A 12105-nucleotide genomic window follows, 5' to 3' on the forward strand; every position below is an offset into this window, starting at 1 on the left:
CTTTTTTATTTCTTTATTTTAAGGGTTTTATTAAGTGTCTTTCTGAAGCCCTATAGCATATCATGAAGATCCTATGCATGCTCTGAAAAAACTGAGGTGCTTAACTTATGATCTAGAGACCTCTGAAGAACCAACTTGTCAATGCATTATGTGTGAAAGCAAGTGGGGTCCTTGGAGAGACAGTGTGCTCTACGAAATGGCTGTGAATTAGGTGTGGAAGAATGAACTGTCAGAACAGCAGAGAAGTGCCCCCTGTGTTGACCTTATTGAAGTCTGGAGAATGGAGATCTCCGAGGTGGTGGAAGGGACTTGGTGAAAATTGCAGGTCACGGAGGATGCAAACCTGAACTGACTCTGGTATCTTCCCCTGCCCTCCCGTCCTCACAGTGTCGTCAGGCCACGGTGTTACTGGAACCTGCAGGCCAATGGATGAACAGGACAATGATTTTAAAGAGTTGTGGGCGAATCTTTTGGATAGAGCGAAGAAAAAAGCTGGGGATGCTGAGGCAGCAAAGAGGGCTCAGAACAGGTCAAAGGGCACTGCAGCAAGAAGCAAATTAAGAAGAGGCAAAGCTGTTGCTAAGAGCCAAAACCATCATCACTTACCAGCAGCGAAGGAAACAAACTTGCCTCAAGATTTGGGTCCAAAGGAACAAACATTGGTGCACAAAGAAGATGGTGACGCTGTGGCCTGTGGTAGTGGTGAGACTGCACAAGGGGATGGAAGGAGAAACCCTTTCCCTGCCAGCCAGCTGAGTACAGTGGCCAGTGAGTGTAGCCAGAGGACTCTGACAGGTGAGTGAACCGAAATCTTTCAAACAGAAAATAGGCTAGGACTGAAAACACTCTGTAGTTCAGTGGAGCTCTTCAGAAGTCCACCCGGGCGGGACATATAGCAGCACTGATCAAAGCAGACTTGCATCTTCTGTTTCCATCTACGCTTAGCTACTTAGGCTTATCTAGGGGTTTAACCTAGGAGTGTGTTTGTGCTACAGGCAGGCAGAAGATGTCCTCCAGTAAGGTGAAGCCTTGGTACGAAGTGATGTGTTAGGGAGTCATTATTCACTGTTTTTTGCAATATCAGAACTGAGAAAAACACCCTCAAATCATCTAGAAGCAAGCTTAGAATATATTGAGGTGCTTTTTCACGTAGTGCATCATTGTATTGTGAAATACATTGCCACTGGATGTTGTCAAGGCCAGAAATATAAATGAGTTAAGAAAGGTGTTGGATTAATTCATAAAGGATTAGTCCTTCGGTGGTTATTAAACATGATGGCCAGAATGCAGTCACCAGTGCAGGAAGTCCTTAAACTGATAAATAAGGTCAGCCAGGAGAAGGATTACTTTGTACCAGCCCTGTCCTGATCAACCCTTTCTTAAGTATGTGTTGCTGACTGGGCTGGTGAGACCTTTGGTCCCATCTTGCGTGGTGCCCATGTCCACAGGATACCTCAAGCAGAGCAGCGGTATGCTGAGGCGTTAGTCTGGCGTTGCCTCTGCCTCCTGCTTATTACCACCTCTCTTTGGGAACTCCGGATTCCTTCAGCTCAGAGCCTGAAAGTTCAAGTCACAGGTAGGGTTTGGAGATCAGAGCAAGGAACAGCAGGAACCACAGGACATCCTGCGGTTGGAATGCTGGGGAGAGCAGGGCTGTAGGGCTGCCTTGCTTGTTGCTCTCGCTAGTGACCTTCAGGCAAGGCCTGCCTTAATATTCCTTCTTCTAAAAGGGATATAGAGATATCTAAACTCCACTGTAGCACAGAAGCCTGATACTGTTGCTGTGGTTATCAAGTATAAAGTCATGTAATAGCTAAACAAATTGTTCACTTCTTCATCTAAGAATGGCTGTTGCAAAACTGAGCCTGGCTTAGGCTGCTATTGGGGAAGGCTTCCCAGCAGCAATCTGGGCAGCTCAGCTATGTGTTTAAAACTGACTGGTAAAGCTCTGATGTTTTCTCCCCCTCTAGTAAATACTCTGAGTGGCTGTTCCCAGACTACATTATCCTTCCATCCTGCTACACAGCCAGGGACCTGCTCTTCACCCACCTCAAAGATACCACCGCTCGCAGGGTCAAAGATGCGCGTAGCAGAGCTGGTAGTGGAGAGAATGCAGCAGTTCAAGAGAGTGGCACCTGAGCAGCTAAAACACAGCACAGATGATAGCTTGCCAAAGTCTGTAGCCAGCGGGGATTTCCCTGATGAAAGCCAGGAGCAGAACCCACCAGAGAATGGTATGTTTCTCCTGTTAGCTCTTGTACGTGCAGAAAGAGTGCTGTGGGCTGGTTCGAATGGTTGCATGAGAAGCAGTCTGGATTCCTGGGCTTTGTTCCCAGCTAGCCTAGTGGGTCAGTGTGCAGCACTGAATAAATCACTCCAGATCGCTGAGAAGACTTGCTTTATTGTTAAAGGACTATCCGTACTTTTCTCCCAGCTCTTCTCTGAGGCTGAATTAACCTTATGCTCGATTCTGGAGTGATAATTGTCTTCTTGGAAACAGGTTGAAATTCCAGCAGGATCAGTGAACTTTGTCATCCTTCCCTTGGGACAGTGTTAGGTAGCTGTTAGGTAAATACGACTCTCAGGTAGCCCCCGTCTTTGGTAGATCTCCAAGCACTCTATAAGGTAATATGTTCTATACAGACGAATTGAATTCACAGCAATTTTACTCTGGTTTGGTTCTTTATAAGTCAAGGCCCTGTTGGTTCTGTATGGACATGAAAATCTGCTGTGTTTTAATACGTGGTGTATAAGACCCCATGTTCTCCCCAGAAACTGCAGCCAAAACTTACCCTTCATTTGCCTCTGACACGTGATGTACTGTGAATGAATTGCCACCTCCTGCTCCCAGAATAGTGCAGGCCTGTAGGGTTTAAAGTGCAGTTTGTACATTCCCTTGTGAGAAATCAAATGTGAAGATGCAAGAGAAAGACTGCAATTAATTTTTATATGTCTAGTTTAATAAACTAATAATGAGAAGTATAACAGTTCTATGCCTTTCATACAGGATTCTTAGTTTGCTGTCTTAGATCATCTCTCCCTTCTTTGCCAGATACCCACCATCTTCCATCCATGGAGCATAACGGTGCTCTGGCTTTGGCTCTTCAGCAGGAAACCAAAGAGGAAGCCCTGGCAAGCCTAGAGGATGCAGGCTTGTTTTTTTGTCAGATCTGCCAGAAGGATCTCTCAGCCATGAACTCAACACGACGTGAGCAGCACGTTAACAGGTGAAAGACCAGCATGATGTGTCCTTTCCACGTCCTCTCCCACTTAACCTCATAGACTGCTCGATCAGCTTAGCCATTACAGAACGTGGTAGCAGGGGAGTCTGCATAGTGGCATTGACCTTAATGGCTTGAATTAACAAGTCGTTTTGATCTCAAAGCAGAGGCTGATTGTCTGGCCCTGCAGGGCTTCTGCATGTGTGTGGTAAGGCCGACGCTGCTTTCATCAGTAGTGTGGCAGAGGGGCTGCGACTGTAAAGTGGCTAGCAAAATTAATGAGGACCCACTACTGCAGATTCTGAGATCTACCTTCTTCAGCCAACAAAGTCATGTTTGATCTATTTTGCTAAAAATCGTTTGTCTAAGGACATCTAGTATGTCCTGCGTATCCAAGCTGTTTGCTGAGGGAAAGGTGATACTGTTCAGAAGGATGACTAACTTGCACTGTAGAGCTTTGACAATGAGAGTAGGGAGGCTAAGGGAAGGTGTCTCTGCCTTCTCTTTTGTCAGCATGTGTGCAATTAAATTGAAATTAGTGCCCTTAATTTAACAGTTTCCTTAGTGGTAAATATCAAGTACTGTTAATATATTATGTACAGATAGCTCTTTGTAAATTAAAAGTCTGTGCTTCTCTGTTGAGAAAGTATCAGAAGCAGCACTTCTGAATGGTTTTAATGTCTTAATTCCAGCACTTTCAGGGAGCAAGAGTGATGTGATTTGTCCAGTCCTACATCATGTTATTGAGTGGCTCACATTCATTAGGGTTATCTGCAGCTGCAGCTTTAGAGGTGTTACTGCTGTTTCTGTCTTCAGATACTCACTGCTGCTTGAGAGGACAGAGGTTGTAAAACAGTGACAGTGCGTCAGAAATGTTTTTTGGAAATTACATCTGCTTTCTGAACTACTGAGCATGTAATCATATTATGAGATTACAAGGTTATATTAGCAATGGATTTTTTGATAGCAGTCTTTATCACAAGAGGTAAAGCTGTAGATGGATAGATGCACTGGCAAACTAGTAATCACCAGTCCTGGTACATCAGATGAATGGTCTCTTACACAAGCCTCTGTGTGTAGGTAGTGTGTGTCATTACCTAATCAGGGAGTGATTTTTATAACAGGTACTGCAGATCCAGGATTTCACACCCTGAATCTCTTTGGAGAGGACAGAAACAGAACCATTAAAAATTTGTACATAGTTTTGGCCTACCAGAAATCATTAGAAGTTCATTATCCTTCACTCTTAAGTGCAGTGTTCATTTCGACTGGTCCCTTTTCTGTGGCATAAAACACTGTCCTTGTCAAGCGAGATATCTGACTTGAAAACGCTTGCATTCTTGACACTGCATGTGGTCATGCCTACAGAAGTAGTAAGAAGGACAAGAAGTAGTCCTGTTTCAGGTGAGGAAGACTTACCATTTCTCTGGTAGGGTGATTCTTTTTTTAACTGTGGTTTATAAGTTAGCTGGAATGTTAGAATGAATGCAGAAAGAGGGATTAGGTGATGGACACACAGTGAAGTTAAGGTTATTACCTGCACTTGCTTCTGAGCAACATGTTTTTAATATGCCTCTGAGGCCATAACTTCCATGTAGCTGTTATATGTCATATTCATCACAGTGGTGGGTACATAATTCTTGGTTCTTTAGGGGATGTTTCTTTGGCTGTTGCAGATATTAGGAATAGTTGTGCTCCCTTTTCTTTACTGTGGTTTAAATCTTAGCATGGACAGTTTTAAAGTCTTCAGAGGTAAGCTTTGCCATCATCTCACAGGTGTCTGGATGAGATGGAAGAAGCGCAGATGCAATCCTCCAGCAAACCACTGGTCCCTGAATGTCCCATCTGCGGGAAGCAGTTCCAAACCCCACAGAGCCGAGTCAGTCACTTGAAACGCTGTGCTGTCGAGATGGATGTTCCTCCTAAGCTGCTTCTTCAGGCAGTGCAGTTGCAGGTGTCCTCGCTTGGTGATGCACCTCTTCAGTGTCCCAGGTAAGCTGGTGAAAATAAAAGATGCTGGTTGCTTTGTTTGGCCTGAGAGACATTGACCCTGTGCTCCTGGGGCTGAACGGTAGAAGCAAGGCAGGCTCGCAGGCTGGGTGGCCCCAAGTCCGAAGAAGGTGAAGTAGAGCCGTGACCCAGTACCACATGGGTAGAATGTGGTAGGTAGTTGGAGAAGTCATCTCACTTTCCTTCAGAAGTGGTCAGGTGGTGGATGACTTTAAAAGTCAGCAGGCAGGAGCAAAATGGGGAGTAAATAATCTTACACTGGTTTGTCAGAAATATTTGTGCTCTGAGGCAATTACGCAGTAAAGCTGAATGGTGTGTTTGAGCTTGTTAAGCAAACCACATAGTACGAGTGTGCAGTCTCTCCTGAGCATCTGTCGTGCCAATGCCTCAGCTATTCGGCTTGTGGCTGTACTGGATATATGTGCTTTACACCCCGAGCCAAGGAGGGAACAGACACGATGTTTTGAAATGTGCTCGGTACAGAGCTGCATCTGCTGTCTTGGATTTCAGCAGAATCTTCAGAGTACAGCAAGTGGTGCCTGACTGAATTTGTATAAGGGCTCGTAAGTCCCTTTGTGCTGAGGAAGTACCGTTGCCTGTTCCCTGTGGAAGCAGAAGAGTGGGAAAGCATTTTCTGATGATCTTGGTTTTGCCCTGCTTCGACTTGTTTTTTCCCCTTTGGTACAAAAAAGCGTTCAAGGTAGAGATAGCAGATGCTTACATCGGTGCTGTGGTCTTGTGCTTACCTTTTCAAAATAAGATTTTCTCTAAATTGCTCTAAAGTCCATGAATGATAAGAAATCCTTTGCTCTCTGCTAGGGAAGAAAGTGTGAATGGTGTTTCTCATTATCCTGGATATGGGAATCTTTCTGAGCAAGGAGAGCAGCTGGTCTGGAGTGCTCAGTGTTTCTTGTCTCTGATCCAATCACATTAACTTAGGCTTCCTGCTGCATTCTTGTATTTCAGCAATCAACCAAGCAGGTCAAAGCGAAAAGGCTCCTCCAAAGAGGACTCAAAGAAAATGCAGAAGAGGGCCAAATTGGAGACTAAGGATGAAGATTTGCTGGTTGCTATGGCAATGTCACGCTCTCTGTTGGAGCAAGAAAAGCAGGAACAAGCAAAATCAGTTACAAATGTGAAACCAGTGGCTGCTTTGCCAATCAAATGGAAGCCAGGATCAGGTATGTGTTAAAGTGAGTTAGTGTCAAAGGCTGTGTTATTGAAGGAGTAATGTAACACAGGCTGCTCTTCACTAAAACTTTCCTGTTGGGTATAGGAGGGGGATGACAGCCCTGTTTCTATTTTATTTAAGCTGTCAGAGCTTCAACAATATGCGGTATCCACACACAGTCAAGAAAGACTGCAGGATGTCCATGGGGTTTAGTGAAGTCCCTTAGGAATCTCATGCTTTTTTTCACCGATTGATTGTTTTGAATCTGTAAAATATTCTTAAGATAAGCTGTTGTTTTTTGTAAACTGTGGAAGTGAAAAGAAATAACATGAAAAGACTATTGTTATTTCTCCTGCAGTAGGTTTTTTCCTATTCATCCTGCTGCAGCCTGGATTAATGCAGCTTTTTCAGCCTTATCTCTTATCTCTCTGTTTTCTTTCTGTAACAGACATATGTGTATACTACATGCTGTTGAGCATGTGCTTCGCTATTTCAGTGTGCAAAAAGGTTTAGAAAGATAGCTGCCAGGGGAGAGTGTTGAGTGCTGTATAGAGGGGAGACTTCACTCTTCATGACCCTGCTCAGGTCTCCTCCTGCCAATAGGTACTGCCAGTTGGATTTGGGGTTGGGCATTAGTAAGGCAAAGGTGGTAAGACACAGGATTTCCAAATGAAAGCTGCTCAGTGTTCGTGTGAGCTGTGGTTTGATATCATCAGTAACCTGTACACAAAAAAAAGGAGTCCTTCATGAATTCATTGGCATTTTTGTCTCCCTTTTTTGTGAAGCACTGGGATCTAGTCAAGTGCCATACAAGCACCATTCCATGGGTCTGGGGGGTAGGCTGCATGGATGTCAGTTGCTTCTGTAATGGTCAGTTTTTGTAGAGATGTGACTGCTCTGAACAGGCAGCAGAGCAGTGTGAGCAGGAGTCAGTCTTTTCTGGAGTTCATTTCTCCGATAAGGGTGATGTGAGGCTTCGGACTACCTGCGGAAATCTTAAGAGTTGTGTTCAGCTTGTAGCTGCCTTTTTGTCATCACTGACTACAACACCTGAAGGAGCTGGCATGCTGAGCTCCTCTGCCCTATGTGATCAGCTGTTTATTTATTTGGGTTCCTCTTCCTTTTCTTTTTAAAGAGAAAAAACGGCGTAAAAGAGGCCCAACTGCACCTCCACCATTACTGCTTCAGGACCCGGAGAAGGCCCGCAAAAGGATCCAAGAGCGAGTAGCTATGCTGCTTGCAGAAGAGGTGGAATTCCCTCCCACCCCTCAGCTTCCCACTAGTAGGATTTTGGAGGATGAATCTGGGAAAGCAACCTGGCTCTTGCCATTGTCCAAAACCAGGGAGTGCTTTTTATGGAATATCAGTGCTCTGACAGGACCCTATGACCCTGAATCGTTCTACGCTGCTGGATTAACCCCTCCCATTGTACCTTGGAAGCCTGCGCAGGTGCGATGCTCTTTTGTCCTTGCTCTGATACTTGTGTGCCCTAGTTCACTTGCCCTGTAACCCTTCTGTTTTGTCATTTGGCATTTAAATGAGTGATCCCCTGCCTCTGCATACTCATACTCGCTGCTCATGCCCTGTTGTCCCCTGGTCTTACACAGTTAGGTTTTATGCTCTTGAACTTTGATTTCTCCCTTTTGGAGAGGAGACCAAGGCTCACGTTACCATGTTATTCCTTGAGGTTTCAGAAAATATAACTGATGGGAACAGAGAGTACTGAGTAAAGGGACCCCATTGTGGTCATTTTGCTACTAGTTTGTTCACGTTTACAGCCGCCTGACTCTTGTTTTCCTTCTTGGCACTTTTCTCTGATTGATTCTAGTATGAGCTTTGCCCGTGTGTTGCACTCAGCAAGGATCTGGGTGAAAAGTTAAACTGAAGACTGATACTTGTCTTGCACAGAGGAGAAGGTGGGAGCACCTAGAGTTGCAAAGTGAAGCATTTGCACTTCAGCCTTTCCCTGTGCATCCCACTGCCTCTTGTTGCATATGAGCTTTGATCCAGTTTTCAGTTCCACTGTTTCGTTCTGTTTTTCATCTAGACCTCCTGCCTCTTCCAGTGCTCTGTATTTTTATAAAAAGTGCCTACAGAAGTAGACAAAGCTCTTTTAGTCTCATCACACACTTGCTCACTGAGGAGGATGTCACTTCTCTTCCTTCCCTCATTCTTTTCTTGAAGAATTTGATGCTTCTGTTCAAAAACTACTGTGCATATGTAGTTGCTTTATTTAATACTTCTTCCCTAGTCAAAGCCCAGAGTTTTTCACTGGCTTATCGCAGGCTAGGGCTGTACTGGAGAGGCTCCGTTCCATGAAGATTTTTGACCTTCCATTCAAGCCAAAAACTACCAGAGAAGTTTAAAAATAAAAAGTAGAAGAGCCTTTAAAATCATGGCAAGAGTGTGTTTTCCCATCTGATTCTTTCCATTCACAGAAATGGCTAAACCATTTTTACTTAGAAATAAACAAAACTATTTTTATTGGGAAACAGATCAAATCTGGAAAATACAGCTCCAAGGAGAAAGTTTGATTTAGTTACATGTAACTGCAAAAGCATTTCAGAACTCAGAACAGAAGCACCTGGAGAGCTTCAGCTGTGACTGTTGCCAGGCGCTCCAGCTATAATGAAATATTTAGATGTTGGAGTGGGAGCATTTCCACCATCCTTTCTCCATGCTTGGCAATTGCCTGCACAGACATGCTCCTGGAGAAACCACCTTTTCTGCATTTTCTGTTGTAGTTTCCTTTCTTCTGTTCAGAGCTGTTTTATCTCTGGAGAGTCCTTCATAAAACTGCAGAGAGTTTTTGCCTCGGAAGCCCCTGTACCTGGGGCATGCTCTGTAATCCTTTACTAGATGTTTCAGAAGTATGAAGTAGAGACTGTACTCTGAGCTCTGCAAATACGTAAAACGAGACCTAATTTATTGATGTCTTTTTTTCCTCCTCTTTTGATCAGAATCATAAGCCAGAGAACCCTCTGCCGTTGGTGGGATCTGATCAGCCAAAAGTATCCCAGCAAATTCAGCCTGACCTCAGTTCTCATGAGCCCACCTGCACAGAGGTTGGAGGCCAAACTTCTGACGAATCCAAGTCAGGCCCTGAAGGAGATGGGCAGTTTTTATCTCACAGCCAGAAGGATGTTCAGACCCTGCAGGACCTAGTTGAGTTGGCCAGGGAAGGACTTACCCTTACTCAGTGGAACCTTGATGTTGACCATGTTCAGGCAGCGGAGCAGCCAGGTAAGTTCCGGCAGCTTTGTGAGCCCTGTCCCTAGTCCCTTCAGCTACACAGAGCCAGACTTATGCTGTGCTAAGTTAGGAGAGCCATGACAGCACCCTAGGGATGTTGATGTTGATCCAAGAGGTGATACTGTGGGGGGACATTTTTCTGCAGTAAACTTTAGATACAATCAAGCTGACGTTTCTGAAATGATTCATAAATCCCAGCATTTAAGAGAACTCCTGGACAACAGATACTAAATTTTATTTTAAAATTCCTTTAAGGGTATCGAAGTATTTTCTGCCAGGAGGGAGCCCGGACATTTTCAACAGCTGGGACAAAATCCTCATCCCTGCTATTTGGACAGTCTTTCTGTTATGTGCACTGTCTTTTCAGGTCTTGAGGCAATTGGATGAGAGAATGTGCGTGAGGGATGATTTTATGTTGGTACATCAATTACACAAACCTGAAGTTTATCTGTACCTATACAGGGTTGAAAAAATACAACACCTAGAATTCCTCTATGGGCAACTCTCTAATGTCCCCAGTCATAGTTGCATGTGGTGCACAACTGCACATTTCAAGGTCAATGATATCCCTTAAAATGGCCTGGCTGTTCAGCAGAATTTGTTGTGTGTCTCCTGTTCACCTGTGAAAGAGAACATGGTTGCTAAGTTCACCTGTCTGCATTTTCACTTGGATAGCATATTCCTCACTTCCCCTACTAAACTGCAGCAAATGATTCCTGGTCCTATAAAACTCCTCCTGGGATTTCAGTGGAGATACAGCTTCCTGGGTGAGGGAAATCATTTCCACGCATAAATGTATATTGTGTGTGTAAATGAGACCAGGTGGAGAAAAAACACTGTGCTGACACTAATGCACCAGAACCCATTTCTGAAGACATTAATTGTTTGTGTTGCTCTGCATCCTGTTCTGTGTGCTCTGTAGACTACCACAGGGCTCAGGCTGTGCGAAACTGATTTCACTGGCTGCCTCTGAGCACTAGAGCCCACAACATTTTGTCTAGGTTAAAATGCGGATCCAAGATACATTCTGCCTGTCTGCTAGGATGAGGCCGTGGCATGTCCCATCCCGCTCCGTGTCGTAGGTTTTTTCCCACTGGAGGAATACTGAGATGTGAAAGCGGAGAAGCATGCTGCACTCCGCAGTTCCTCCATCTGGATGATTATGGCACACACAGATCTGCAGTAGATTGGTGCTGCTTATGGCTGGAGGATACTCGGGTACCCACAACCTGTCACAGCCCAGAGCCAAACCCTCCGATAAAGGCATGAGGGAGAGGCTGAGCCTTCAACTCAGTCACGCTGGGTATAGCAGCTGTCTTGGGGAGCTGTCATGGCAAGGATCCTATTAGGAGTTCTTACATGACTCTGTCTCACAAAGAAGTTGTATGTGATTTGTGATGTGCATTTTCTTCTTTGAGGAAAAGAACTGACTTCCAGTGATACTCCACATAGTGGCTTTGTGCCCCCATCCAAAGAGAAGAGCCTCCTGACGAGCGGCTGTAAAAGAGTAAGGACAACCCTTTTTTTCTACTTTTTTTGTATTTGTTTATCACTGTAAAAAAGAAGCTATTGCATTTGTGCAATTCATAGACGTATGGAATATTTCCCACTCCTTTCCATAGAAACAAAGAGGTGCTTAAGGTTCACAGTCACTCAGGAATCATCATGGGCACAGGTGAGATTAGCACACGTGGTGGTATTTCATTGATGTCCACAAGCAGGCCTGTGGATTTTTCAGTACTTGTCCTACCTGATGAGAGAGATGATTTAAAATGACAGGTAACACTGTGTATAGTTTATATAAAGAGAACCAGGTTAAAGAGTTACGTTATAGCACTAAGAGTATTTGGGGGTAGGAACTAGGGATGCAGCTGCACCACGTTAGGCAGTACTCTGCTTTAATGCCCAGGCTATTCAAGAGAAAATTGGCTGCAGCCCAGGAGGGACAGAGCTGCCTGGTGTTTCCTCCAGGCTCACACACCCAGCTACTGCAGGTGGTTCTGAATGGAGCTGTTCCTCCTCTGTCACCTTCCTCTCCACGCCATGCCTTGCAGTGGAAGAGAGAATTCTTGCAAGGACTGGCTGACTTGCACTAATTTCTCTCATCTGGCATAAAAGCCTGATAGATGATGTGGAATGCTGTGAGGTCCGTGGAAGATGAGCACTTTTTTGCCACTAATGTGAGCTTTTAAAAGGTTTGGTATGGAAAATCCTCAGTTGTGGGAACACATATCAGAGGATCTAGCTTGAAAATCAGTGTGCTCTCTATGGTGACTAGGTGAAGAATACAGGCTAGTAAGTCACAGATGATTTTTTAATCAAGCCAGTAGTGTTCTGTAGATCACATCTTACCCCAGATGCACCAGTGAATACGTAATCCCCCATGGATGTATTACCAGTTTTCTTCAATTGAAATGCATATAAACACACCCCACCCCCCCCCACACCTTT

At 44.6% G+C, this 12105-nt stretch overlaps 1 protein-coding gene across 1 annotated transcript in view; it reads left to right on the plus strand.

The window, feature by feature from the left end:
* Positions 1-425: 425 nt before the first annotated feature.
* SLX4 (SLX4 structure-specific endonuclease subunit) overlaps positions 426-12105 on the plus strand; it is a 24074-nt gene continuing 12394 nt past the window's right edge. The window contains exons 1-8 of the mRNA XM_019471689.1: positions 426-795; positions 1971-2234; positions 3053-3227; positions 4998-5213; positions 6198-6412; positions 7538-7851; positions 9363-9645; positions 11073-11161. Of these exons, the coding sequence (XP_019327234.1) occupies positions 426-795; positions 1971-2234; positions 3053-3227; positions 4998-5213; positions 6198-6412; positions 7538-7851; positions 9363-9645; positions 11073-11161 (1926 nt within the window). The remainder of the gene's footprint in view (positions 796-1970; positions 2235-3052; positions 3228-4997; positions 5214-6197; positions 6413-7537; positions 7852-9362; positions 9646-11072; positions 11162-12105) is intronic.

The sequence above is a fragment of the Aptenodytes forsteri genome, unplaced genomic scaffold (assembly GCF_000699145.1).
Source record: "Aptenodytes forsteri isolate BGI_AS27 unplaced genomic scaffold, ASM69914v1 Scaffold26, whole genome shotgun sequence".
In the NCBI taxonomy this organism is placed as follows: domain Eukaryota; kingdom Metazoa; phylum Chordata; class Aves; order Sphenisciformes; family Spheniscidae; genus Aptenodytes; species Aptenodytes forsteri.